The sequence below is a fragment of the Spinacia oleracea genome, chromosome 6 (assembly GCF_020520425.1).
Source record: "Spinacia oleracea cultivar Varoflay chromosome 6, BTI_SOV_V1, whole genome shotgun sequence".
NCBI lineage: Eukaryota > Viridiplantae > Streptophyta > Magnoliopsida > Caryophyllales > Amaranthaceae > Spinacia > Spinacia oleracea.
Genome location: NC_079492.1, coordinates 148,269,817 through 148,297,344, shown reverse-complemented (window position 1 = coordinate 148,297,344; position 27,528 = coordinate 148,269,817). Strand labels below are relative to the sequence as shown.

Genomic DNA, 27,528 nt, shown 5'->3' with positions numbered 1-27,528 from the left:
GGTAGTATTAGTCAATCCAGCTCAAGCATTTCACAGTTGATGCCTCGTGGGGGTCCCTCCAAATCGCGAAGGTGAATTCCCTACAAACTCCAACAACTTGCTTCTAGGTTGTTATCTGATTAATATGGACAAAGATAGAGCCTCGGATTTTATGTTGTATTAAGTTAATAACATATTAGCCCTAAACATGTGACAAATTTCACAAAAAGAGTAATATGTACTCGTAACCATTACTCCAATCTAGTATCATATACGAAGTACAAAGTAGAGTAGATGCCTGTACAAAACAAAATCACTAGGAATAATACAGGCCAACAGCTAGTCTGAAAGAAAACCAGAAGTTCTCAAGTTCTCGACAAAAAGGATCATAAAATCTTTGCAAGTTTAATAAATTAAAAAAAGTAAGGGCCCAACCGGGTTCGAACCGGTGACCTATTGATCTGCAGTCAATTGCTCTACCACTGAGCTATGGACCCCGCAAGTGTTAATATATTACCTTCATATATAATTATAAATTATTTTAATATTAGTAAGAAAACAAATCACAATAAGGGCCCAACCGGGTTCGAACCGGTGACCTATTGATCTGCAGTCAATTGCTCTACCACTGAGCTATGGACCCCTCAAGTGTCATCATACTAACTTATAAAATTAATATACCGAAGAATCTCTATCATATAAACTTTCCGAGGAGTTTCGTATTCACCTACAATATCTAAAACGCACTCGAGAGTGATGGATAGCTCAGTTGGTTAGAGCTTCTATTCCGATTTCAGGTGATCCTAAGATCGATTCTCATCCCCGCCCTTGTGGCTCATTTGCACAAAAAAAAAAAACAATATCTAAAACGCACTTAGATTTTATATACTCTTATTTAAAGTTGGCTGTTTATACATAATTTTTTATTTATTTTTGTACTATGCACCATTTGAATTCTAGTAAATAACGTTTAATTTGTATAATTCATTTACCTATATTCCTTTGCACCCAAAAAGGAAAAACAAGGAGATTCCATCCCGATTGGTTAGAGATTCCATCCCGATTCCAGGTGATCCTATGATCGATTCTCATCACCGCCATTGTGGCTCATTCGCAACAAAAAAAGAAAAACAAGTCAATATTTTTTCCTTACAAATATACACATCTTTCATTTCAAAAAAAGTCAAATTGCAAATTAGGATATAATCTATTTCCTAGTCTCTCTTTTTTTTTTAAAAAAAAAAATTGTTATCTTTCATTTATGTTAATAATCTTTAATTTCCTAATCAACAATATTTTCTTTTTCATCCTTTACCTTTCCTTTTCCGCCACATTATTATTCTTACATGCCACACCATCAACAGGTCTTACAAAGAAAATATAATCAGTGTCTTCGCTACATTTAGGGTTTTTAATTACTGAATGTGAGTGAACTTTATTACTTGTACTACATAGTACTTCGTATATACGGAGTAGTAACTCTTATTTTTAGACAGTAAAAATAACTACGAAGTAGTTCACACTTTACAAACTAGGTAAAAAAAAGTAAAAGTTACAAAACGTACTAAAGAAGATATTGGATAAGATCACAAGTCTTACCACTCCATTCATATCCAATATCCTTCAAAATTCAAAAAAAAATTCAAAAAAAAAATTTCAAAAAAAAACTTACCCTTTAGAAATGTAACACAATTACACAAGTGAGGAAGTGAGATTACCAATAAATTATGCGTGGCATCATCTTAGAGAGATACTTTCTATCGACCGTTTTCTTTCTTCCCCCTGAAAAACCTCTCCCTTTCTCTTTCGAATGTCTGCTAAAAACCCAGTATTTCAATCTCTGGAAAGAAAGAGGAAATCCACATTTCCAGGAAAAAGTACAGAGGAGGAAGAAGAAGACGAAGGAGGACAGAGAAAGAGTACGATGTTTTACTCACAGTGTCTTCTGTCGAGTAAAGGTCCATTGGGTGCCATTTGGGTTGCCGGTTACTTCTTCAAACGCCTCAAAAAGCGGCAGATTACTGACACTGATATTTCTTCTTCTGTTGGTAACAGTTCCCGTTTTCTCTATCTTCTTTCATTTCCCAGATTGATGCTTCATTTTGTTTTTTTTGTTTGTTTTTTTGTTGGATTTTAATCTGATTTTTATTGTGTTCACTGTGGTTGATTGTGTTTGTTCAGCATATTTGAGATGTAGTTTTAGCATTTTAGGGTTTGACTTTGAAATTTTAGGAGATTCAGTGAGCAAAATTCCCCTTTTTATGTCAAGTTTGTCCGAAATTTATGGTCAATTGAATTCAAATGGTTGAAATGAAGAGGGAAATGTCATCTGGGTATCCTTGGTTTCTCTATTGTGGCTCATTGGGTGTATATTATGTGAGAAGTTAGTTAGTTTGGTGGTTATATTTGTTTGTGATGATTTGTTTTTCGGTGGTTTTGTGAGGGTTTAATTGGCCAAAATCTCATGCTTTTAGCAAATAGGTATCCCCTTTTGTTATTTGAGTACTTTATTCATACTTTGTGAGAAATTTATCTGTGATGTTCTGATGGAAATTTGGAATACCCTTTAGTTTCACTTCATTTGTGAGTTAAATTGGACTAAAATTCATGTGGGTTTTCATTAGAGTAGTTTTTATACCATGTTATTGGTGTTTCAGTAAATGAGATTTGGGAGATCCTGTAGCGTAGTTCCAAAACTGAATATTTGTCACTTGTTGTTCCTTGGAATTTAGTCATGCAGCCTTTTGAACCTGATTGAGATTAAAACGCTGGCTCGTGTAGTTTCCTTCGCTTGTCATTTTCTTCTTACCGCTATTCCAAATCTCGAGCATTGAGCCTGACCTTCGAGGGTTTCTACTGCTTTTGTGATTTGTATTGCTCAAGTTTATAGGTTAACTAATGTTTGAAGGAATGACAGTTATGATACTGTCATCACTGATTACTGATGTGGTTACTGTGGGGCTTGGGGTGTGTAATAAGTTCTAAAGTGTGAGGAATATATCCAATTAGTTTAGGCATCTTTTGTTTGTTGCTTATTAGCTTTCCATGTTATGACTAAGTTCATGTCTATTGAGTTGCTTAAATTCTAATGTTAGCTTTGCTGATTTGTATTCTGAAGTTGCTCTATAATTCTTGCTGCTGAACTTAGTTACTTCATAATGGGCAATCTTGGTTAGGTTAATCAGTGATTTTGATTGAATGGTTTTGATATAGAGTTGAGGTCATTTGTAGTATTTCTGGCTGTTGGCTTGTTGCTAAGCATTGATTGTATCCGGAACATTTTTTAGTTCTACACTTGGTTAATTGGTTTGTTTAATGAACAAGTGAACATTCTTATGCGGGCCACATATTTGAGGGTAACTTAATTGATGACATGATGCATCTTCGTGAAGTGAGAGTCACTTTCTTCATTTTCATTTAAGTAGAAGAAAATTTTTGTTGCTTTTGAAGTTTACCATCATTATTTATTTTCTAGATTGTTATAAGATGGTAGGGTTGTTTATTGTAGTTTTGAAGTGGGGGGTTTTAGTTGTATACAGAAACAGAACCTCTTTCATCTCCTTATGAAGGTGATTTTGGTATGCTGTATGCAGCACCATCTTGTTCACCCTTGCTTTCTGCTTGGTTACTTGTTGAAGTCTATTGCTTACACGATGCTTTCTTGATGGTGATCATTGTGAAGTGTGCATATATCCCGTGTTGAGGTTCATGGAGAAATGTGAAATAGGATAGGATTTTCTTCCTGGGTAATGGGCATTAAACCTAGAATCCTCGGTCCCAAGCTTACTTCGTGGACTTTGAGTGGAATACAGTACTCCATATTATTTTTAGGTTGCTTTCTGATTGTATGGCCGTGGTAGAACTTTCTAAATTTTGTTTTAGTGGTTTAGTTCCTGTACTTTTACAATTTCAAGGATACCTTTCATTTTATCATATGCGCTTCTTGGTATGAGTTTTATGGAGTATGACACATAATGGATAAATTTCTACAAACTTTGTTTTGCCTTATGTTTCTTATTGTCTGATGAGCAGATAAAATTCTGCTAGAAGGAGTGCCGTCTGTAACTTATAGGATTTTGGCCTATCTTCTCCTTGGTGTCGTGAGAATATATTCCAAGAAGGTTGAGTATTTATTCCAGGACTGTCACGAAACTTTCTTGGACGTTAATAGATTCTCAGTTGGAAAAAAGGTTGTTCCCTTTAGAGATATTGTGCGATCTTCTCCTTCTATCACGCTGCCAGAGAGGTATGAACTTGATTCTTTCCAGCTGGAGGTTGCAGATGGTGCAAGCAAGTGAGTATAACTTGTACAAGATTTTATACCTATGTTCATTTACTCGTTCTTTCTGCAAATTATGATTTGTTTAATCAACTACGCAGGTGCAACATTGCACGAAATGAAGACATTAGTATTAAAGGTACCATTGTTCTCCCAAAGATATAAGATTTTCATTTTTCTTTGGTATTGTTTTAAATTTCTAATTACATAGTTTTTTTATGAAGTTGATACAGGGAAAAATGTACTTCCTCAATACTCTTTAGACAAGGTATTTTATTTTTATTTTTGTTCCTGCTCTTTTTATTTGGAAAAATGGTACTGAAATTACAGCATCGATTACGTGCAAAGTTGCCTAATACGCGACTATTAGATTCGGTACAATATGCAATTGCTACCTAATTTGATAAATTGTGCCAAAATCACGACTTTTGTGTGTAATTCACCTCTGTCAATATGTGCCACATCGGGAGTTAGAGTATTATGTGACACTGATTACATTGTAATGCTCAAATGGGAAATCAATTATTTCTGGTTATCAGTCATAAGAAAGAGCTCAGAAGCTACTAGATCCCACTGCATCTACTATTTGGGGACTTTTCTTTTAGTAAAATTTCATCAGCTACCATAAGATATTTGATTTCCTACTTATTTAACTGAGCATTCAACTTGTATAATCCCTTTTTAATGTTCCCAAAGTTAATGACAAGTAATAGCAAGATTTTCTGGAACCTGGACCGGTGCATGAAAATAGTGCCACATCTGAGTGTTTATTCAGTTTCGCAAAATGTTTCTCAACTTGCTAAGCTGCTGCAGTCTGCAGATGTTAATTTTTCAGTGCAGTTGCGTATAAATGCTTGGCCATATTTTGTCCTTTTAATCTTTAAAAGAAGCTATAGTTGTGGAAGCTTTCTGACTGAATGGAACACTGTAGTCATAGCAATTGGTTAAAGTATCTTTTAAGATTATGAACTTTAAAAATAGCTAATCTTATCTAAGATACTTTTGGCCCTTCTTCAGCTGATGCATGAGTAACATTTGTGTGGTGGAGGGGATTGTTGAAAATTGAATGACATATTAGCACTTAAATCACGAGTTGAGATCCCCAAATCATTTAGTTGTCCTTTTTTTTCTTGTTAAGAGCGAGTGGATCACAATTTTACTTGAAATCACTCAATGTGGCATAATATCTTTTAGGGTTTGAAGCATTCTTTGCTCTATAACTGCTGTTTGATTGTGGCAACATCATTGCTTTGCAATTTTGCAGCTATGCTTTGAAGAGGGTTCAACTCTCTGGGAAGACATGTGTGATGCCGAGGCCTCACATGGGGTCACTATGCAACAGGAAACTTGTTCATCCAATCAGACACCCGATAAATTAGCAGCTGAGAGAGAAACTTCTACCTGTACACATACTCCGCCTGACAAGTATGAAAACTGATGTCTAATTTGCAGCTTTGATGTTTTAAAATCAAGATTCACTTGGCTTTATTATTGATTCTTGAGTATAATAAGAATACTTTTCTGCTGGTTCAGTGTTCTTTCACCTCATCAGATGGAAATTGATGGTGCAAGCTCTCCAGACCACATAAAGACTTTTAAAACAAGCAAGGAGAAGCTTCGAGAGTTGAGACTCACTGATGAGGAGGGCATGGACTTTGACAGGATCGAATTGGATGTTGAACTTCTCAATCTTATTAATGATTATCAAGTTCAAACTACTGATAACATGGACGAGGATGGTTTAGAGAAGATATCATTAGAAAATCAAGATTATGTTATATTAGAAGAGAAAGAAGTTCCACCTTCCAAGGAGAAGACCCATGATTCAGAAGTTGCAAATGTTGGAGGTGCAAATTACTTTTAGAGCGCTCTGAGTTTTATTTTTATCATTATCTCTTAAGTCTTACCCCGCTTCTTGCGGGAGCCTCTTTGAGGCAATGGGGTAATGAAAATAATGATAATGATGATCTCTTAACTCTTTAACTGATTAATGTAAGATGATTAAGATGTCTCCTTGATGCAGATACTGCTACTCCCGAGTTTATGGTTGTGCCCACTCCTGTTAAGAAGGAAAAGATTCAAAGACCTTGCAAAAGAAAATGCATGTTTGATGAAACTACAATGTTCGGTGCTGAGTAAGTGTTCACAGCTTTCTTGTCCATGAAGTAACGTCATAATTATCTTGAGGGTAATAGTAAATTTGGGTATTGCTTCTTGGGAATTGACTGATCCTTCAAACTGCTGTATTAGTTACTGTCTTGATTTATTTGGAACACGGTTTATCAAAGGCTTTTACCCTTTCTAGGAAATGTAAACGACTAATCTTATATTTGAAATTTTCATGCAATCTGACATTTGGCAATGATCTAATAATTTATTTCAGAATAATGAAGCAGGTCATCAAAGAAGCTAGTGGCTTGGTATGCAAGAGAAGGAAAGTTCCTCATACAGTCATCGATTTGTGGAGGTTTCACCGCATTTCAGCTCTTCCAAAGAGTTTTTTGGAGCCTTTGATACCCTGTAAGTATATTATAATATGTCTAAGTTGTCATTGTAATTGTTGTTTGTGTTACAATAGATTGTATTATCCATAATTAATAGGTGTTGCTTCGGAGCTGGAATTCATCCGCTGTAGAGTAAACACAGAAAGAACTGAACCATCAACTAGTCAAGCAGTTGAACCTATTGAAACCACCCAAGCTCCTGTAAAGCAGCTGGATGTTGTGATTCCAAGTGCCCCGATTGACAGTCGGTCAATAATTGCTCCAGGAACGCCAAGTGCCCCGATTGACGGTCGATCAATAATTGCTCCAGGAACACCAAGTGCCCCGATTGACAGCCGTTCAACAATTGCCCCAGGAACACCAGTTCGGTGTCCAACATCTGGTAGGGTTTTTGGAAATTTCAGGGGTGCTGATTCAGATGGTGAAGTTGCTCAATGGTATGAAAACATGAGGAAGGGGTCGGCTGTGCATGATGAAGCGGAGGACAGCTGTGGTCCATGTCTGATAGCTGAGGTAAACCTCTCACTGTAAATTACTTAAAGATTAATAATTTAAGGTAGTTCATGTGTCATTTCTTGGAGGAATTGTGAATGACTAAGACATTATCAATCAAAAATTGACTCTTAAAAAAAACTACTGTTAGTATAAAGTGACTTAGGCAACTCAAAATAGGTAACTGATCATTTGAACATTATGAAGCTAATTCCGTTGATTTCCGAGCAAAATCCTTACTTGTTAAGTGATTTTAGGAGTCAAAAGAACAGGAACAAGTCGAACAACACAAGAAATTGAGATTCTTCGGTGTAGGACATTTAGGTCTCTGTCTAGAGGAGTCAGAAGAAACAAGGATAGCACTGTGAACTGTGAAGAGAGAGAAATAAGATTAAAGATCAGAGAAGGAATTTGGGAGAAATGGACTTGCCTAAGGCTATACTCTACGCTTCTAAAGGCAATTACCTTAGGTGTTGTCAATGAAACGTTAGAAAAGATAAGTGATGCCCTTAATGAGTCAGCCAACAAAACATTATGGGACTATGGATATCAAAGGCTCCTTAACATTTGTTCCAAATCTTGTGTCTTGTAGAAGGTGAGAGATTGGAACTAAAGAAGTAAAATTAATTTATTTTTTTTATAAAACCATGCTTATATGTGAAATGGGCTGAGAAGAAAATAGGTGAAAGATTTTCACCATTGCTTAGAATAACATGCCAAAAATATAGCATACAACAGTTGGTTAACATTGAGTTTAACATACTTAAGAAGTCAGAAGTCAGAAGTCAGAGGGAGGCCAAAAATAAATTGTGCACCATTGGCAAAAGTCAATAGTAAAAGTGTACCATTAAGAATTTCCCTATAACAAATTCATCACCAATGACTCAATGAGTAGCCATGAGGCAGAAGAAGAAAAAATTCAAGACAAGGTTAGATGACTGCATTATTCAATTAATTGATTCATGTGTTCGGCTTTTATTTTGGTCCATTTACAACTATTTCGGTTGCCCCTAAGATTTATCCGTAAGGATTTCAATCATGGCAACTTGTCCAAACTATTTTCTTTTAGCAAATGTCCGTGCCAGTCTCTCTTATATTAGATGTCTCAAATCCTGATCACTTATATGACTGTTTCCATTGTTTCTGGGCTGTTGTTCTTTGCTATCTACTTCTTCTTTGTGAACTTTGTAGATGGATGAAAATGAAGGAGATAGCCAAGAACTCCATAAGAACAAGAGTAAGCCCACTACCTATGCTACATGCTAGTATTAGTAGTATGATTATATCAATTATATTTCATATTTTCATCATTAGTCTTAAATCTCTGTTTATCATAACTAAATCTTTTGTCTTGTGCTTGCAGATGGGGGTTTATCTGCTAGAACCAGGTAACAATTGAATTTGTTGATGACTTAAAAGTCTTCCCAGATACATGTACAACTTCTTAAATATTCAAGTTTTTGAAATTTATTTACAGAACTGTGGCGAAATACCTACATCGTGTAATCCAAAGAAAGAAGCAGCAAGGGGTGGAAACCATTACATTGCTTCCCATCGTTGAACGTAAAACTCGGAGAGAAAACGCGATGCTCTTTTTCGAAATACTGGTGAGTAAAAAAAAAAAACTGTATTTTCTCGATTACAACCCCGCTTCGCATATATATGTGAAGATTTTAAAGTTTTCATAACGTTGGATGGCTCATTTTGATATTTCAGGCGTTGAGTACAGGAGGATATATAAATGTAGTGCAAGAAAAAGCTTTTGGAGATGTGGTTTTGCAGGAAACACCTCAACTTAAAGAAACTTTGAAGAAATGCTGACAGAAATATGCCAGTTTTTGCAGGAATGGATTAGGGTTTTAGGGTATAGATTAATGAATTAGTTTTTTGTTGCTGCCTGCAACAAATTTCAGCTTAGAGTTTACTAGTTTATGTCTTTTCTTTTTTATAAACCATAAATTATAGGTATATGTAGATATTTAACAATTTAGTTTTTAGCAGATGTAGTACTGGTTATTCAGAAATGAAATCTGTTTCTGGTAAAAAAAAGAGGTTTTCTACTACTGGGATTCGTTCCTGTATAGCATTGAATTGCTTATTTAAGTAATCTATAAAATCATGGATAGAAAAATTAGCACCTCTAATAAGTATACATGAAGATTTGCAAATTCAACAGCAAACAAGCTCAAAGAAACATGGAAGTTGTTCAGTATGTGTTAATTAATGAGCATCTTCTTCCTCACAGAACTTTGTGTAGTCTTTAGGACCCATCAAGCTTTCCAACTCTGCTGGGTTACTTGGCTTCACCTTGATCATCCATCCATCCTCGTATGGGCTCGAGTTAAGCTGCATTATTCAACCATCAGTAATATTACGCCTGAAACGACTGATCTGAAGTTTCTGAACTGAACTCGACTTAAAACAGTTTGTTTTCCTGCACCATAGGAAGAGAAAGACTTACCAGACCAGGAGTCTCGGAAAGCTTGGTGTTAACCTCAAGAATCTCACCGGAAATGGGAGAATTGACGTCACTGGTGGCTTTGACACTCTCAACTGATGCAAACGCCTTCCCTGCTGTTACTGCAACTCCTCCATCTGGTAGCTCTGCAAACACCACATCCCCAAGATGGGTCTGCCCATATATATATACATTTATATTAGACAAATCTTATTATGCATGCATACTTAAATCTTAGGATTTTTTGTCACAGAAAACATTTAAAGTCCAAAAATTATGACAAATGACCTTATAAAAAAAATTGTTCTGAGATGGTAGGTAAAATTGATTTTTTGCTGTGAGATGGGAACTTTACCAATTTTCCGATGGTTAACTCTAATTTTCGGCGTTGACTCGTACGTGTCACGTGCTTACTAAAAATTAGTTTTTTTTTTATTACTTTAATTAAGTTTCCCTCCAATTCCCCCCTAACTAACCTAAAACCTAAAAATAACATTTGCTTCCGCTTTGTTCCCTCTCCTCTTCATCTTCTTCGACCATTTCTTTAATTCGTGCGCGATACTTAACAAAACATCCCATAACAAGTCATTGCTATTCGAACAAGGTAACAAGGGAAAAATCCCGAACTTTTATTCGCATCAATTCGTCCAATTTGAGTTTTATTGACCTTAGTGTTCATCTGAAATTATTTTTAACCGGCACGTGTGATTCAAAGCCGGACAATTGTAGTCAATTATTGGAAAATGGGAAAAGATCTCATCTCAAAACAAAACAAAAAAAAACAATTTTAAGTCACATCTCATAACAAATTTTTTAGAAAGTCTCTTTGTCACAATTTTTAGACTTTAAAATGTTCTTTCTACAAAAATCTTACGTAGTAAATCTTATGCAGTCTCTTTGTCACAATTTTTTGACTTTAACTTTCTACAAAAATCTTACGTAGTAAATCTTATGCATACATAAATCTTATGCAGATCTTTTTTTTAAGCAATATTGTATACAGAGACGAACCTGAGCATGATCAGTAACACCAATGGTTGCCACTGAACCTTCATGTTTCACCCATTCATGTGATGATGCATACTTCAATCCATCCAAAACTACCAAAAACAAAACAACAATCAACAAACTTATATTAACTGAACTTATATTATCTGAACTTGTATAAAAGATTATTCTACAAACTCGTCGAAATTATATAAAAGATTTTTAAAAAAAAAAATTACCAGTGGAAAAGCATCTGGAGAGAGAAAATGCAGGGTAAGGAAGAGCTTTAGAGGCACAAGAGAGGCCAAGGGTGTTAGCTGTAGAAGAAGCCCACATTCTCAATGCCATTTTTTCTTGTGTTTATTTTTTTTAAGCAGGGCTTCTTTTTTTTCTCTGTGTTTTTTTTGGTTATGTTTTGATAAAGAAGGAATGTGGGAAGCTAAGGCTATATTTCATTGTCTTTTATCATTTTTGAATGGTGGATAATGAAAGCCTCATCTTCATTTACAAGTCACACCTTTATTCATCCCTTTGTCCCACTTTTTTTTTATAAAAAAAAATCTTTTTGGGTGTTATTGCTTTCAATATACTCCCCCATTTTATCTTTGTGAAATGGAGAGGGTATATATTAAAAGAAAAAAGTTTATAGGGAGGATTTAAGGGTATGACAAGTGCTAATATGTTAAAACCGCATCAAATTTTGTATACAAGTGATTAAAGACTGTTATTTAATTATCTATTATCTAACAACTTTCAATACAATTTTCATGTTTCTGTTTCTTTCTACTTTTTAATTTATTTTTTATTCTTTTTTTTTATTTTTTACGTTATTTTTAAAATAATTTTTTATTTTTTATTTTTACATGCTATTTTGAAATGTACTTATTTTACTTATTCATTTATTTTAAACTTTGCTTATTTTTTATTATCTCTTACAATATTTCTTCTATAATATATATATTTATTTTTCTCTTATCTTACTTTCATTAATTCCACCTTCTCTTCCTTGCTTTTTTCTTTTTAATTCCTGCTCCTTTCTGGTTTGATCGGTGACAATGACGATCTTCTACGACGATTCATATTAGCCGGCCTCAAATCATTTTGGGACTAAGGCTTTGTTGTTGTTGTATTTAATTATCTAACCAAAATTAAGTTTGTCACTATAAGTACACGGTCTGAGAGCATTTTAGATGAACCATGGTGATGCTCGATCATATGACAGTCTTAATAGAAGTTATGTATAATAACTAAAAACGTATTATATTCCAATTGGATAGATAAGAACATGAGTAAACGGTTCTCATAAGTGTCTAACTAACCAAGAGATCGAGCTCGCAAATCCTCTAAGGTCCATGGAAAGCACATTTACAACATAACTAAATCACACATAATTATTTACTCGAATAGTCGAATATGATAATGTGCAAAAAGTTCATAAAGAATCTATGAACTACAATCATATTGAAACAAAAATTAAACCAACTAAAGTTAAATTCATTGCAAAGATTAGAAAGACTACATAATTATCCACTAGCTCACGGATTATTCTTGCGTGGACCTGGTCCACAATAATATTAGTGTGGACTCAAAATTAATAGTTTTCTCTAGCACCCTTTTGACACTCAGAGTGACATTTATTGTTCATATAGTAACTATAATAAACTAAACACCAAAATTCGTAGACATAGTAACCATTTTTTGAAGCATAGTAACCAAAAGCGAATCGTGACTTAAAATCATACTCCCTCCATTCCTTTTTGTTGTTCCCATTTCCTTTTTTGGCATTTCTTTTTGTTGTTCCCCTACTGAATCTTTACTATTTTTGGCCATAGTTTTTTACCAATTTACCCTAAGATTCCCTACTATTTACCAAAAAACCCTAAGATTCTACCCTTTTTCCACCCTCTTTTTCCCCACCACCCTTAGTTAATTAATTTTCCATCCCCCATAACCCCACCCCACTACCGTCACTTTCACTCTATCTCACCTCTCTGATTTCTCTCTCTCTCTTCAACCTCCTTTCACTTTTCTCTCTCTCCTCCTTCCTTTCTCTGTTTCTCTTGCTGATACCCTCAAGAACATCAAAGATGTTCTTCATTTTCATATTCCTCCTCTCACTTTTCTCTCTCTCCTCCTTCCTCTCTCACTTTTCTCTCTCCTCGTTCAATATCGCCGCCACCACCACCACAACTCCGCCACCGCCACCACCACCCGAAAAAGCTGTAGAATACGTATTATGGTTTTAGATGGTGAAATTCGACCACGAAAACCCTAGATCTAGAGTTTTCATGGTCGAATTTGACCTCTAAATCCTCAAAATCGTGAAATTGAGATCAATTGGGTATTTATTTATTTTTGTATTCACGTTTCAAATTTTTAGGGTTTTTTTTTTTTTGCGAACTTATGACGAATTTCTGGGTTGTTTTTTTGGTTGATTTTGGTCGAGTTTTTGGTTTAATTTTTGTCGAATTTTTGGTTGATTTTGGACGAACTTTTTGTCGAAATTATTGTCGAATTTCGGGTTGAATGTTCTCGAATTTTGGTTTGATTTTGGTCGATTTTTTGGGGTTTATTTTGGTCTAAATTTGGGTTGAATTATCTCGATTTTCTTGTCTAATTTTTGGGTTGATTTTGGTTGAACTTTCTCGAATTTCTGGGTTTAATTTTGGTTGAATTTGTTCGTATTTCTAGGTTGAATTTTGCTCGATTTTTGTTGAATTTGGGTTGAATTGTACAATTTTCTGGTTGAATTTGTTGTTCGATTTTCTGGGTTTAATTTGTTCGATTTGGGTTGAATTTTCCTGATTTTCTGGGTTGAATATGTTCGTAGTTATGAGTTGAATTGTGCTCGAATTTGTTCACGAATTTGTGAGTTGATTGAAGTCTAAATTTCTGGGTTTTTGTTGGATTTTCTTATTTTTTGGTTATATGTTAAATCGAATTTTCTGGTTCGATTTAGTGGTTCGATTTAGAGTTGTTCTAATTTTGTTCTTTTTCTGGTTCGATTTTAATCTGATTATTTTGTTAATGAAATATCTCTCATTTATCTTATTTATTTAATATTTTCTCCCTCCTTACTTTATTTTAAATATATAATCTCTTACACACAATCATTATTCTTACACCCAATCATTACTCTTATCCCAATACAAACAAAGATTCAGTTTTCTTAAAAACCCCCCAACATTCTTTATGGGAACAACATAAAGGAATGGAGGGAGTATTATTCAAGCACAAAACATGTATCAACGATACTAATTTACATTTTTATCATAATAATCTTAATAAAATGCCAAAATAAATTGGGAACAAGTTGTTGATTTTATTTTAAGACATGGTTCACAATAAATTTAGTGTGGACTAAGTCCATTTAAGAATTGGTGCTAGCTCACAAACGTTTTTCACCAAAGGTTTCCAAATCCGAGCATAATCCTTAGAACCCTAAAGCACTAATAATTCAAGAAATGATAAAAGCTACACAATCTGATTGCTCGACAAACTAATTGAGTAGAATTCATTTTTGTTGTAATTGAATGTGGTATTTTTATTTTTCGTGAACATAACTTGCGAAAATTATCCAACTTTATTTTTCCCAATCGGAGAAACATACAATGTCTGTGCTTAATACTTGTAATAGTTTGGCCGACACACTTGTCAAGACACTACCTTGATTGTAATTATATACAATTATATATTAGTGAAAACTGAAAAATATAAATTGATACTTGAAAAATGTACATTAAAGTTGATCCAAAAACATATTTACAATAACATTTGATTTTTACTCCGTATCTATTAGTAAAAAGTTGGTCAAAGTTAATTTATGAATAGTTCAAAAGTCAAACCGTTACTAGTAGACATGTCAAAAATCGACCTAACACGAAAACCGATCCGAACCCGACCCGAAACTACTGGATCTCGGACAAGATTTTGTGGATCTGTAACCCGATTTTATCTGAACCCGAGCAACCCGAAAAGTAATGGGTCAAAACCCGACCGAACCCGTTTTTGACCCAACAGATTGAAAATCATTGTATTTATAGTGATAAATGAGATTATGAGGAACTTTAAGCATAGTGAACACGTTGTTTGTACTATTGTTGGGTGTAATATGATTTTAATTCGAATTATACGCTATTTTATGGTTGAATTTGACTAAATATAAACTTGTGTAGGAAAATTTGTTAATTTATGCACTAACCCAAAAGTGAACAAACCTAAATTAATGAAAATATAATACGCGTTTTAAAATCTCTAAATCCGTTGGGTCGATCCAACCCCGAACGTGCTGAATCTTGAACAAACATTTGTTAACCCGAACCCCAAAGTAACCAAACCGATTTAACCCGAACCCGAAATAATTTTTTCCAACCGGTGATCTGGTGCTTCGTATTCAGCAACGAAGATTAACAAAGTCCAAGCCGAAATTTCAGCGCTTTTCCTAAGCAATTCCATCTTCAACGAAAGCACAACCATTTCTTTCTGGGTTTTTTTTTTGTGATTATCTGAACTAAATTCTTCATCAAATTGAGAAAATCAAATCAATAAAAGATGAGTGAGATTCAAATTGAAGAAAGCAGCAGCGATCCCACACTGGTTGAAATCCTTCTCAAAACAATCGGCCCTTCTCGCCCTTCTCGCCTTAAACTCCCTCCTCAAATTAAGGTAATCTAACTTACTTCTTTAATTATTTCTTAATCTTTTGTAATTTTTACGTTTTTTGCATGATTTTGTTGAGAATTTGGGGGATAATTTTGGCATTTGCTTGTTTTTTTGAATTTACTCATTTGTTTGATAGAATTTGTTATTAATTATAAACCCTAGGTGCGTGATTTGAGAAAATTAGTTGCTGTAAATAAAAATTTACCAATTGAGAGTTTGAAGCTAATATCGCGAGGGAGTGCATTGCATGATAGCGAAAATGGAGAAGATGTTCGTGTTCAGCTTGCAGATGGTGGTATGATCTTATTCTGCAATTATTTTTAAGTTTTTTTCATGTAAATTTCGTCATTTTCAAATTGAATTATGTTACACTGGATATAATTGTTGATTTATTCCTAATTTGATAAAAATTTAAGTCAAAAAAGTATGGACTCCCATTTAATTTAGTGCATCATCGCCGCCACCATTCGTATATAAAGTTTTGGGGTGATCTCGTAAATTACTTTGAGTATGATGGACGGATGGCTGCAAATTTTATTTGTTTAGGAACTGGTTTATCAAAATCCTAGGCTTGTTACATATGTGATGATTAATTGAACATTAATGATTACTTAGAGAGATTCTGGGAAGTTTGAATAATGTTGTAGTGTAAACTTAACTAATTGGGGAAAATGAAGAGGATATATGGTTATTAAAATATCCAAGAGCTATTGGCCAAGCAGGATGAGTACAATTTTTGGAGGAATCTTTAGGTCTGGAAGAGCTTTGGAAGAGTGATCGAGATTATGATGCCCTTAAAGTTATTTGCTTAAACTCTTCATGGATCCAGCACATCAGGTTATACCTTTATTTAGGATCTTATATTAAGAAAGTGTGGGGAAGAGAAAATGAGGGGTTCATCTTCCCTTGTTTGCATAATATATTCCATGGAAAACATTTTTCAAGGAAAAACACAATTCCAAACTAGTTTTCCTTTGTTTGGTTCCTTCAAGGAAAATGGTAGAAGATGGTGAAGATTGAGGGAAAGAAGGGAAAGGGAGGTAAGGAGGAAAGATGGAAAAGTGGTTTCCTCCCTTTCAAATGGAAAAGGTTTTTCCACCTTTTGGGGAGTCATGGAAAATTGTTTTTCATTCCTTGTCAAACCAAACAACGTAAAATGATTGAAAGGGGGAAAATCGTTTTCCATGAAAACGTTTTACACCCTACCAAACGGAGCCTTAGGGATACATTTTCCTCTATTGGACTCTCAACATATTATATATTTCGCTTATGGTAGATACTTGAAAAGACATGGAAGTAAGTAGCTTACTCCTTTATATTATAATGTTGATTTTCTCCTGTGAAGTGATCACTGTAGTTTCTTACAAAGGCTCTTTCAAGGACCGTCCTAAACTCCTAACTCTTAAGACATAGATAATTTCTTGTTTATAGGTTCTGTTTTGAGAACTCTGTGATATGCAGATCCTTGTTAATGTTGGCTAGCTTTTACAAGATAGGCATTCGATTATTGGGAGTGAAAAAGTACCCTAGCCTCTACAAGATAATCAGATAAAGATGAATATCATGCCCGTGCATGACACACCACTGTATACTTCACCACCCTCTACCCCACCCCTCGGAAAAAAAATTAAATAGTTAATTCAAAGTCTGGTCAAGATTTGTTACTTTTAACATTCTAGAAGGTGCTGCTTGTAACGAACGGTGTAGTTATAGAGATTTTAACATTTTTGTCTTTAAGGTGATGTCATAGACTATGTTTGCCTTTTGCCTGTTTATGCACCATCAATATTGATATGAACTTATGAAGTGCTATGCATCATGTTTCAGATTGCTTGATTGTAGCAGTCAGACCGAAGGCACCACCGAAGCATCTTAGAGCTGGATATGATGAGGATGAGGATGACGATGAAGATGATTTGGTCTGATTACGATAAGTTTTTCAACTTGACTCCTTCAATTTAGTAAGATGGCTTCTCACTTTGCATCCCCATGCCTTTTCTTCTTGTTCGTTAATGGAATGCAGAAGTTCCAGCTCCCAGAATCAACAAGTCGATTGAAGTGGAAGCTATATCGTATTTTACATGATAAGCTGAAACTTCCTGGTGAGTAATTTAGTTGAATACTATATTAAGATTTTTAACTTACGCTAAATATGTGCTGATTTTCACTTAATTCTTTATTTGTAGATATCATTTTGATCGCAATTTTCTCTCTCAGCTTAAAGGCGTGGGCCTTGATAATCCTATGGTTTATCTTGGCTCCTGTTGCACATCGATGGGATCTGGGACCATTATATGTAAGTTAAATAGGTCACCATTCTACGAGCCTATGTCCCTGCTATGTGTGTGTAGTCTTGTTACATGTACTGTGGGCATGTGGCGTTGCATGGGGTACATGTATGGTTTGAGATTGGTCGCGGTTTTTCTGTTGCTTGGTTGCTGCGATCAATAGTGTTGTCAGAATGAGTTTGGTTGGCATACGTTAAAATTCTTTTTACTGGGTTCGTTTAAATAAAATATTTCTAGGCCTAACTGTCATTGGACTCTCAACCTTTGCTAGATTGAGATCAAACAGATGACAAATGCAACCTGACTTTTGTTGTTTCAAACACCAAAGATTGATAGTTCAAACACGATAATATTCAGTCTCTCTTATGCTTGCTATTATTTAGATTATTATAAGGGAAATAATAAGATCAACTTCATCTGTTGGCTCATGGAAGAATTCCCATTTGTTAAATATTCAAGACTTCACATCATGCAATAACAAAAAATAGTGCTTGTCCTTTTTCAGCTATTTTACAACTGATTATGGTTCATGATAGCAATTACTTGGATGCATCTATTTTAGGTTCTAAGCTTTACTTTTGTTAATCATGTTATTTGATCTTATTGATCCCGAAGCAAATGACAGAAAATATGTAGTTTGTAGATTAGATAGATTATTTATTTTGATAGTGCCAACAAAAGTCAAATCCCCATCAGCTTGAGAAATGACTGTAAGATCAAAGGAAGAGAGCTAGAACTTCCTGTTTTAAGATTCTTTCTTCTAATGTAGGACACTAGGACTCGAATTCTTTTGCCAGGTCAGGAGTTGCAGGTATATCTGAAGACTAAACGAACAAAAAAAATGACCGAGTAGGTGTAGACGTGTAGTCTAATGGAAGAATTCGAACATATAACTGAACGGACAAAAAAATGACAAAAAGTAGGTGTAGTCTAGCGGAAGAATTCGAACATATAAGGAGGGATGACTTAATCATTCAGATTTGGGGGATTATTCATAGATGAGAATTGATATGCAGCTATAATATTCAATCGGCCTGCTGGTTGGCTAGTTTAGAATTGGATGGACCTATTATCTATCAAGATAGGGTAAGTGGTCTGGAGTGCTAAGTCTAATTAATTGGAATTTCTGTTTTATGATTATTTTTGCTTCTATTTGTGGTTTTTTTACTGTTTTCCTTTCCTTTTCCTGCTAGTAATCCTTTCTAGTAGTGATATCGAAGCAATTAAAAATTCCTTTGTCCACATCACATTGGTTTGATACTATCCTTAACTAGTGAACTTTCCCCATTTGTTCAGATACTTGGAACAGGATTTTTTATCATCTTTTGGAATCTTGGAAATCGTCAATCAGGTGAACTCAGGTAAGACCTGACAAAGGCGTTGTTGATGTCTTTATTTTGTTATCTCCTAGTATTGCCAGTCTTTCCTAATTCAAAAACCATGCAATTTACGTTATCCCTTTTTCCCAACTTACCACGATTAATATGCATTAACTTCAGTTCCCTGCTTAGTTAAGGACTTGGTGTATACAGGAATGATAAAAGTGTATCCCAGGGATTTTAATCCCCCTTACATGTTTGGCCTCTAGTTTTCCCTTCTATGATTTTCATCTCTATTGTCCATCAATGAACTTGAACCAGACGTAGCTTGAATTTGTGGGACTTCAATGCAATTAGCCAATTAGGCCAGAAGTGTTTCTTTCAAGATTATTATGCTGTCAGCTTGTGTCAGAGAATTCCTCCCACATGTCGGGAATACACTCTGCCAAGTTTTTTTTTTTTTTTTGATAAGGAAAGAAAACCCAAGCGGACTACCTGAAATCATCCTTTCGGATGAATTACAATGACTCCGAGAAAATTAGAAAAGGGATAAAGAGAACAATTAAACCTACGCTGAAACCTCATACTATCCCAGCCCCAATTCCAAGAAAACTTGGTGAATAGACTTTAAAGATAGACGATTAGCCGAACGGTATATAATAACGCCCCATCCTCCGAAAGAAACCAAAACCCGAAGCCTGACTCTAACCAACTACAACAACAACAACAACAACTAGCTAACATTGCCAAGTTGGTTATTGTACATGATTGTCACTCTAATGCTGATTGTTAATGTTGATATGCAGTGCATATTCAATCTTCAATGAGGACTTCAGAGAACTTCCGGGAACTCTTAACGCAGAACGCTTGGACAGAGACCTACGAACAGGTCAGCTTTAATGTGATGGTACAAACGCATTATAATGTATCTGCAGGATACCTGAAGAAAATATGTAAGCACAATTTTTGTGATAGATTAGGTTCTCATGATCTGTAAGCACAAACTCCTCTTGAATACGCCGTGTGTATATGCTGAAATTATGACTGAAGTTGTCAATACAGTTTTGGTCATGGAAAAGTTACTGTAAAGTTTCTCACCATAATTGTTCTGGTACTCCTTATTGTTACTGTCTCCTCTCTCCATTCCTTATGATGTGTACTAAGAATTTGCTTGAAGATATATGTGTGTTTAAACCTGACTAATAGGAAGTAATAATCTGTGTTGTAAATTGTAAAATGGCGAGTAATATTACATTGATATTGTATGGTGAGTTCATAATACGGCATAAATGAAGTATGAGGGTAGATATTACTCCGTATGATTTATGCTTTTGTTCATTTTACCTATACCGGCAATGGTAACTATTGTAGTACGGAGTAACTATTATGAACTCATTTGTTCCCCAGAAAATTGTCTGGAATTCTTTTAAAAAAGTGGCTGCCATTTGAGGCAACTATGGTCTATGGTTGATATTGCTAAGTTTACCAGATTCTTTTATGTTTTGTAATTTTTAACTGGCCTCTTATTTGGCTGAGTTCATGCCCCCAATTCTCATTTTTTGCCATTCGTAAAAAAATGTGATGGAAGTAGCTTAGTTGTTTACATAAGAAAAACAACCGTCTATACTATATATTAAAACGCGGTTTTAAGAAAGCTTACGTGACACATGGCGCTATCTTTATAAGTGTTTCACTTCATGTAATCTTCATATACATAAAAAATGTCAAGCATGGATTGTTTAAGGTTTGAACCCTTGATCTTGAGTTTAAACAATAAAGACTCTACCACTAAGATATCACATATTTCATGTTATCATTGCAAATAAAAAAAAAGTATTAGTAATAGTAGTGAATGTTAATAATGTAGTAACTCGGGTATCACCCGGGCCCAAAAACTAGTTTTTGCAGTTAAAATGTGATGGAAGTAGCTTTGTAATGGTATACAAAATTGATTTTGTAAGGAATTCGGGTAAAATCCATTACTCCGTATTTCATTTCATTGTTTAAAATTCAAAATTTTATATTTCACCATACCGACTTAGACCTTGTTCTTCTGATTTTTATATTTCACCATACCGACTTAGACCTTGTTCTTCTGATTTTTATTTGATTGAACTGAACATAACTGAATAAAATTGAAATAAAGTTCAAAAGAACATTGCCTTATTTGTTTGGAATTGTATTAGCTAGAGAAACCATATGCTAATCATGATGTTGGAAAATTTCACAGCTTAATTTAGTCTATGTAGAAAATTGTACGTCATACATAATATTCAAGGCCAAGTAGAGTATCCGTATTCAAAATTATACTGCATAAAACAGTTTTGTTGTGAATTGAACTACATACTCCGTATTTTGTAGTGTAGGAGTATACTCCGTATTTTATAACGTCGCCGTACATGTGTTTTGAAATGTGAAGCATACGGAGTACACTAGAAAGTTCAAAGTGCAGTTCTAACTACTAATAATGTTAAAACGCATACCAATGATGTCTTGGCCCAGTGGTTAAGACTGAGGGCCTGTGTACGATAGGTCTCAGGTTCGAATCCCCCTGCCTCCATTTGTAATTTATATTGTCCCTGTAGCTCATTCGCATAAAAAAATAATGTTAAAACGCATACCATCACCATTAGAAGTAGTTGACCAGAATCAAAAGCCTAAACACACTAATAATGTTAATTAAGAAAAGGACAAAAATAATGATATGATCCATAAGTCATACGACACGTGCGGAGAAGAGTCAACCACTCCTGTAAGCTGAAATACTATTTTAATTACTCTGTTTGTTCAGATTCAACATTATTATTACTAAATACAGTACATTTTTGTGACCAAGGACATCAGAAATTATTGCAGTACTTATAGAAACAGATTTCCTCTTTTTCTTCTAGTCAAATTAATCTACTACATGTAAATTTAGAAATACCCTCAAATCCTCAATCCTTGACTCCTTGTATAATTTTGTGCATCTTTCATCTTTGACATTGTATAAACTGTTCACCTTAATTTCACTTATTTTAGAAAAAATAAGTCCAATTAAGTTCACATAAGTTCAGGAAAAAAAATGGTTGACCAAATACAACTTATAATTAAAATAAGTTTTAATAAGTTCAGAAAAAAATAAGTGACAATCAGGTTAATAGAACGCACCCTAAGTGATCTTCATTATTTCGTTCTTTTACAACAAAGATCTATTATTTCGTTCTTTAACAACAAAAATCGACTTACGTCTTACGGAGTAATTTTAGTTGCCAATAGAACACGGTGATTGTGTAACTCTTATCGGGTGACATCATACTTATTCATATCAGTATTGATATACCATATTTTATCAGAACTCCGAAGTTAATCGTGTTTGGGCGAGATTAATACGGCCTGCATGGAAGTCCTTGTGTTGCTCCTTTTTAAACCAAATAATGTCTTGACCTAGTAGTAGAAATGATTTTACCTTCCAACCAAAAGGTTGTATGTTCAATTCTTAGTAGGAGTACTTTGAAGGAGGGTTCCCTTTACCACTTCCCCCCTCTAAATTGTCTAGACCATCAATTTGGGCCGGGTTTACCAGTGTGGAGTTCTGATTTGATAAGGCACTTCATCTTACCTTAAAAAAAAAAAAAAAAAAAAAAAGAAAAAAAAAAGAAAAAAAAAAAGAAGAAGGCATAACTCTTATTTGAACTAGTAGTGTCTAAAATCTTTGTAATTTGTTCAAATTATAATTTTGTTTGAGATTAACACATAACAATAACCCTTTTCATCTTATGTAGTTAATTTGAGTAGCAATATTAGACATTAATCAATCATGTATCCGGATACCTTAAAATAGATACGTCCATTTTCCAGAACAACGTTCTATGTTCCCCTTTAGCCACTTTCTATTACAAAAAACCTTTCATTTTAATTATAAATTTTTTTGAACAAAGAAATGTAGAAATTGAGGGCATACCTCGATTAAACTGTATTTTAACTAATATTTTAGTTTTTCATTATTAATTAACAAATATTTAAGTGAAGTTGGAAGTTTAAGAATGGATATTAGTATAAAATAATGGGAGAAGGAAATGGGAAATGGTAGTTGGACAACCCGTTCCCTACGGCACGCTGTAATTAGCTATGGCCAGTCAAGTAGTCAACTGTTAACCCCCTTCATAGCTTTCTTGGTTCTTTTGACATTTAATTCCATTTCGAATCTATTTAAATTTATTAGTACTGCAATATAGGAAAATTTAACAGAGAGTGATGGATAGCTCAGTTGGTTAGAGCTTCTATCCCGGTTCCAGGTGATCCTGTGATCAATTCTTATTCCCGCCCTTGTGGCTCATTTGCACCAACAAAAAATTATAGGAAAACTTGACAGAAGAAGTCTCAACTTTTTATTTTTTTATTTTGACATTAGATCTCAAAATTTTATTAACTCACAATGATCTTAGATTTTAGGGATATCTTCTCAAAAGAGTTGCAACACATAATTAACCTGCTCAACTTGGATTAAGTCTTTGTTCTGTTCGACTTATTTTGACTTATTTCAGACAAATTAAGTTCAAATAATATAAGTTTAATCAAAATAAGTCGAGTGAATCAGAGCGTAAAGATTGTTTTCTTATGATAACCCTCTTTTCGGGGGATTGAGGTGACACCCCTCATAGTGTCTATAATTTAGTTTATTTTGACTTATTTCACAAAATATAAGTTCAGATAAGTCCAGACAAAGTATATTCAGTTCAATACAGGTTTAGTCATATTGTCCAGAGTTTGGCAAAAGTAAGATTTTTAGACAAATTAACAAGGAATATTTGTCAAAGACAACCTCATAAACTTCCCGGTTTACATGTTACAACCTCAAACTTTCATTTTTGTTAATAACAATCCAAAACTTAATCTCACACTGTTACAACCCGGGTCAGATTTCGGCTAACTTAATTTTAAAGAGCGGCGATTTAGGTTGTTAAGTTATAACATAAAAAAAGAGGGTAAAATAAGTTATGGTATCATAACTTCAAATAAATTTAGATAAGTTAATTTCAGTAAAAATAATACGGAGTATGAACCAAACATAGCCTAAATTTGAATTGTATTTGTACCTATTTAGAAACAAATAGACTAAGGCCCTGGACTTGTGGACTTTTTCATAATATCAATTCAACTTAGTTCAGGTCAAGTCGGTCTAATAAGTTCAGTTCAATTCAGTTCAGATCTAATAAGTTTAGTATAGGTCCAATAAAATAAGTTCAGCTCAATTCAATTCAAGTCTAATAAATTCAGTCCACTTTAGAGATTTTCATCGTAAAAGAACCGGGCCTACGATCGGAAGTAAACGCCATAAGGTGGCAATTTGAAAGAATTGAACTAGCTCACCTACTCACATACCAAGTGAAGAAAAACTAATGTCCGACTTTTGAAAAACTCTTCTTGGTTTTTCAATCTTTATTCCTCAACGGCGTGTCCACCCCCATTTTTTATGTCCACATTTGAAAATATTGTACAACTATTTTAAATTTATTAGGGAAAGTGATTGCCAAAAAGACTTTGGACCATATGATAAATTGACTATATATATATAAACACACATTATGTAATAATATTATGTTTGCATATATTTAGAATTTGTAGGCGGGAATTAATGCCATCCAACTCTAACATAACTTTGACTTCTTTTATTACTCACTAGCTAGCTCTTTCTATAAAAACCCCGATGATTAGGACAATATGACTAATATGACAATATCGTACAAATTAGTAGTACTCCCTCCGTCCCGGAATACTTGACCTGTTTTCCTTATCGGGCCGTCCCTTAATACTTGATCTGTTTCTAAAAATGGAAATATTCTAACAATATTATATTATTTCTCACTCCACCCCTATTAACCCACCTACCCCATACCCCATACAAAAATTAATTAAAAATTCAACCCCTACTCTCCCCCAACCCCACCATTTTTCACATTTCCCACTAACTACATTAAAATAATACCCCACTATCAACTACTACCTATTAAATTAAATAAGTCAATTCAAGTCCCTTAAACTCTGTGCCGGTCAAACCGGGTCGAGTATTCCGGGACGGAGGGAGTATATATTAAAGTTTTTTTTTTCTTGCTTTCTTACTTTAGTTTCAATCTTGGTTGACTAGCTATTTATTACTATAAATTACCTTGAATTTTGAATTATTAACATGTAGTTATTGATCGAGTATTTTATTTTTTTTGAAAGGAAAATTAATTCATTAATAAAAAGTCATACGGCATCTATAAAAGAAATATAGATCTAATAAATACATCACAAATTGAATCAAATAAAAATTTCCTTCATCAAAACTACGGCCGTTGAATAGATCTTGCACTGTAGAACATCTCCCGTATACAACGTTGGAACATGCGGCATTTTTAGAGATAGTGTCTAACGATTTGTTGTAGCCGCGATGGTGATTTCCACTTGATTCATGTGAATGTACTCGAAAAATTGATATTTGTTGTGATCCCGCATAAAACTTTACCAACAAACCAATTTTATATAAATCCATTACGAGTGAATGACAAACCAAACATCTATTACTATATACTAAAAGAGACACCAGGAATGACACGTGTCAATTCCTGGTGCGATTTTTTCACGCCAAAAACCACTTCCTTAAAATGTGTATCTGTTTTTATTTTATTTTTATTCTCTACCTTTTTTTATAAAGTATTTATGTATAGAAACAAAATTTAGTTTATAAATTATGGCAACAATAGATACTACGTAATAATAATTATTCTAAATTGGTAATATTTTAGCCAAATCGCTATATTAATAGTGGAAAATATATCACTCAATATTTTGGTCAAATTACCATATTAACATTTTAAATATGCATATTAGATGAATAAATTTAAACGAGTATGTTAAAATTTTTATAACTGTGTAATAGTTTTGGAGATATTCTGTTAAATATTTTGTGAAAAAGAATGATCAAAATCCGTGCGTGCACGGGATCTAATCTAGTACTAACACTAACTCCAACATAGGAAGATTAACGAACAAGAACGAACTCCGCCCATATGGTGAAAAATTATTGAATTTAAAATACAATAGCTAAATTAAATAAAGAGAAAGGGTCAGGAAAAGTTTAATTTCCGAAGAAATCATATTATTTCCGCCCTACAATGGCCAAAAGGATAAACCTTAGAAAAGAAGAGGGGAAGAGAAGAGGGGAGGAGAATGGCAGTTATTGATCGAGTATCATGAAATATCTTTATGGTATTTTAAAGTCATAATAATGTTGAAATATTACAAGTCAATAAACATAGGCGTCTAAATTACAAAATTCAAAACAAAAATACGAAATTAAAAAAGTACATTAGTGTAAAATATAGGCAGCATGCATATATCATGAATTATTGTAGTTTCAATTGTTGACTAAAATTGAAACATTTTATACACAAAATATTTTGTGCGGATAATATTTTGTTACTGAGGTTTTTACTTAGTTGTTTTGTTATTTTTTTTATTTGTTTCAACAAATGAAAGAGTATATTATAATTGTTTGGTGGATTGGGAGAACCTAAATCAACTGAATTTTACTAGCCCCACAATATATGTGATAATAGATTTGGATGAGTTTGTTGAAAAAATTGGGTGTGCAAAGGTCAATATGAACGGGACCATTTGTAGTTTATGAATTTTATACAAGTGTAATATCTTTGTCCAAGCCATTAAAGCTCTTCTTCTAAGTTGGCCTTCCAATACAAGTATACAACATCATACTTTTAATTAATTGATCAAGTACAATTTTTTTTGATAGGAGTATAGCTACCAACTACCCTCCACCAACAACATTCTACCCCGATATACTTCCTCTGTTCATAAATACTCGCAACGTTTGGTATTTTTGCACTATTTACATATTTCACTTTGACTATTGTTGGTGATTTATATATCAGATAAAACATAATCATGTGAAATCTCGTTAAACTTGTCTCAATACGTATTTTCAAAATATCAATTTTTTATAATTTTTGCTTAAAGGCAATTAAAGATGTTAATGATGAAAGTTGTGCATTGACATGCGTAAAAGTGACCACCGTTGCAAATATTTCCAAATGGAAGAAGTATTATATACTTGCACTTGTATATCAATTAGGTACTACCACTTCCATTTTATGTGAACTTAATTTAACATTATTCATAAATTACTGGAGACGGTGATAAAACCTAATAGAATTTTGAACTTTTTAAATCGGCAAGTGATAGCATATTGGTGCACTTAGACTGCGTTCTATTCACCTGATTTTCACTTATTTTTCCTGAACTTATCTTATCTGAACTTATCAAAACTTATTTTAACCTATCAAAACTTATTGTAGTTATAAATTATACTTGGCCAACCCTTAATTTTCATGAACTTATTTTATCTGAACTTAACTTAACTTATCTGAACTTACTTTTCCTGAAATAAATGGAAAGAAGGTGAACAGAACAGGGCCTAAAAGAATAAATAATAAGAGTGCAGTAAATGTTAACATTCTAATGATTCACCGATTGTTGTATTGTGAAATGAAAAATGTTAAAATACAATATGAAATAG

At 33.8% G+C, this 27,528-nt stretch overlaps 3 protein-coding genes and 2 non-coding genes across 6 annotated transcripts; 2 read left to right on the top strand and 3 right to left on the bottom strand.

Annotated features, from left to right (window-relative positions):
• Positions 1 to 404: 404 nt before the first annotated feature.
• Positions 405 to 476, bottom strand: TRNAC-GCA (transfer RNA cysteine (anticodon GCA)). The gene has a single exon. It is a non-coding gene; the product is annotated as a tRNA-Cys (tRNA).
• Positions 477 to 550: 74 nt separating this feature from the next.
• Positions 551 to 622, bottom strand: TRNAC-GCA (transfer RNA cysteine (anticodon GCA)). Its single transcript has one exon. It is a non-coding gene; the product is annotated as a tRNA-Cys (tRNA).
• Positions 623 to 1,486: 864 nt separating this feature from the next.
• On the top strand, positions 1,487 to 9,251 carry LOC110792332 (sister chromatid cohesion 1 protein 2). 2 transcript variants are annotated; one of them, XM_021997146.2, is made up of 13 exons: positions 1,492 to 2,027; positions 4,012 to 4,273; positions 4,360 to 4,397; positions 4,483 to 4,526; positions 5,523 to 5,683; positions 5,792 to 6,105; positions 6,282 to 6,393; positions 6,642 to 6,778; positions 6,860 to 7,275; positions 8,446 to 8,491; positions 8,618 to 8,642; positions 8,732 to 8,861; positions 8,971 to 9,251. In XM_021997146.2, exons 1-13 carry the CDS (start codon positions 1,790 to 1,792, stop codon positions 9,073 to 9,075), a joined length of 2,028 nt encoding a protein of 675 aa, XP_021852838.2. In that variant the 5' UTR covers positions 1,492 to 1,789; the 3' UTR covers positions 9,076 to 9,251. The 2 variants fall into 2 exon arrangements, 1 of the variants encoding a protein (XP_021852838.2); XR_008922591.1 differs by lacking the exon at positions 8,446 to 8,491 and having other exon boundaries at positions 1,487 to 2,027.
• Positions 9,252 to 9,375: 124 nt separating this feature from the next.
• On the bottom strand, positions 9,376 to 11,181 carry LOC110792339 (glycine cleavage system H protein, mitochondrial). Its single transcript, XM_021997151.2, has 4 exons — positions 10,939 to 11,181; positions 10,724 to 10,812; positions 9,716 to 9,886; positions 9,376 to 9,600 (listed from the first exon to the last, which is right to left on the bottom strand). Exons 1-4 carry the CDS (start codon positions 11,045 to 11,047, stop codon positions 9,475 to 9,477), a joined length of 495 nt encoding a protein of 164 aa, XP_021852843.1. The 5' UTR covers positions 11,048 to 11,181; the 3' UTR covers positions 9,376 to 9,474.
• Positions 11,182 to 15,088: 3,907 nt separating this feature from the next.
• Positions 15,089 to 20,071, top strand: LOC110792344 (uncharacterized). Its single transcript, XM_021997155.2, has 7 exons — positions 15,089 to 15,364; positions 15,524 to 15,656; positions 17,189 to 17,280; positions 17,385 to 17,463; positions 17,548 to 17,657; positions 18,946 to 19,010; positions 19,775 to 20,071. The coding sequence occupies exons 1-7, from the start codon at positions 15,251 to 15,253 to the stop codon at positions 19,866 to 19,868; spliced, it is 687 nt and encodes a 228-aa protein (XP_021852847.2). The 5' UTR covers positions 15,089 to 15,250; the 3' UTR covers positions 19,869 to 20,071.
• The last annotated feature ends 7,457 nt before the right edge of the window (positions 20,072 to 27,528 follow it).

Bases quoted from the DNA above. Each gene is read 5' to 3' on its own strand.
- LOC110792332 (XM_021997146.2), top strand. From the start codon at position 1,790: ATGTCTGCTAAAAACCCAGTATTTCAATCTCTGGAAAGAAAGAGGAAA. The intron at 6,779-6,859 runs GTAAGTATATTA...CATAATTAATAG, and splicing joins TTTGGAGCCTTTGATACCCT to GTGTTGCTTCGGAGCTGGAA. The intron at 8,862-8,970 runs GTGAGTAAAAAA...TTGATATTTCAG, and splicing joins TGCTCTTTTTCGAAATACTG to GCGTTGAGTACAGGAGGATA.
- LOC110792339 (XM_021997151.2), bottom strand. From the start codon at position 11,047: ATGGCATTGAGAATGTGGGCTTCTTCTACAGCTAACACCCTTGGCCTC. The intron at 9,887-10,723 runs GTTCGTCTCTGT...ATATATGGGCAG, and splicing joins GTGTTACTGATCATGCTCAG to ACCCATCTTGGGGATGTGGT. The intron at 9,601-9,715 runs GTAAGTCTTTCT...TGAATAATGCAG, and splicing joins TTTCCGAGACTCCTGGTCTG to CTTAACTCGAGCCCATACGA.
- LOC110792344 (XM_021997155.2), top strand. From the start codon at position 15,251: ATGAGTGAGATTCAAATTGAAGAAAGCAGCAGCGATCCCACACTGGTT. The intron at 17,658-18,945 runs GTAAGTTAAATA...CCATTTGTTCAG, and splicing joins GGGATCTGGGACCATTATAT to ATACTTGGAACAGGATTTTT. The intron at 19,011-19,774 runs GTAAGACCTGAC...GTTGATATGCAG, and splicing joins CGTCAATCAGGTGAACTCAG to TGCATATTCAATCTTCAATG.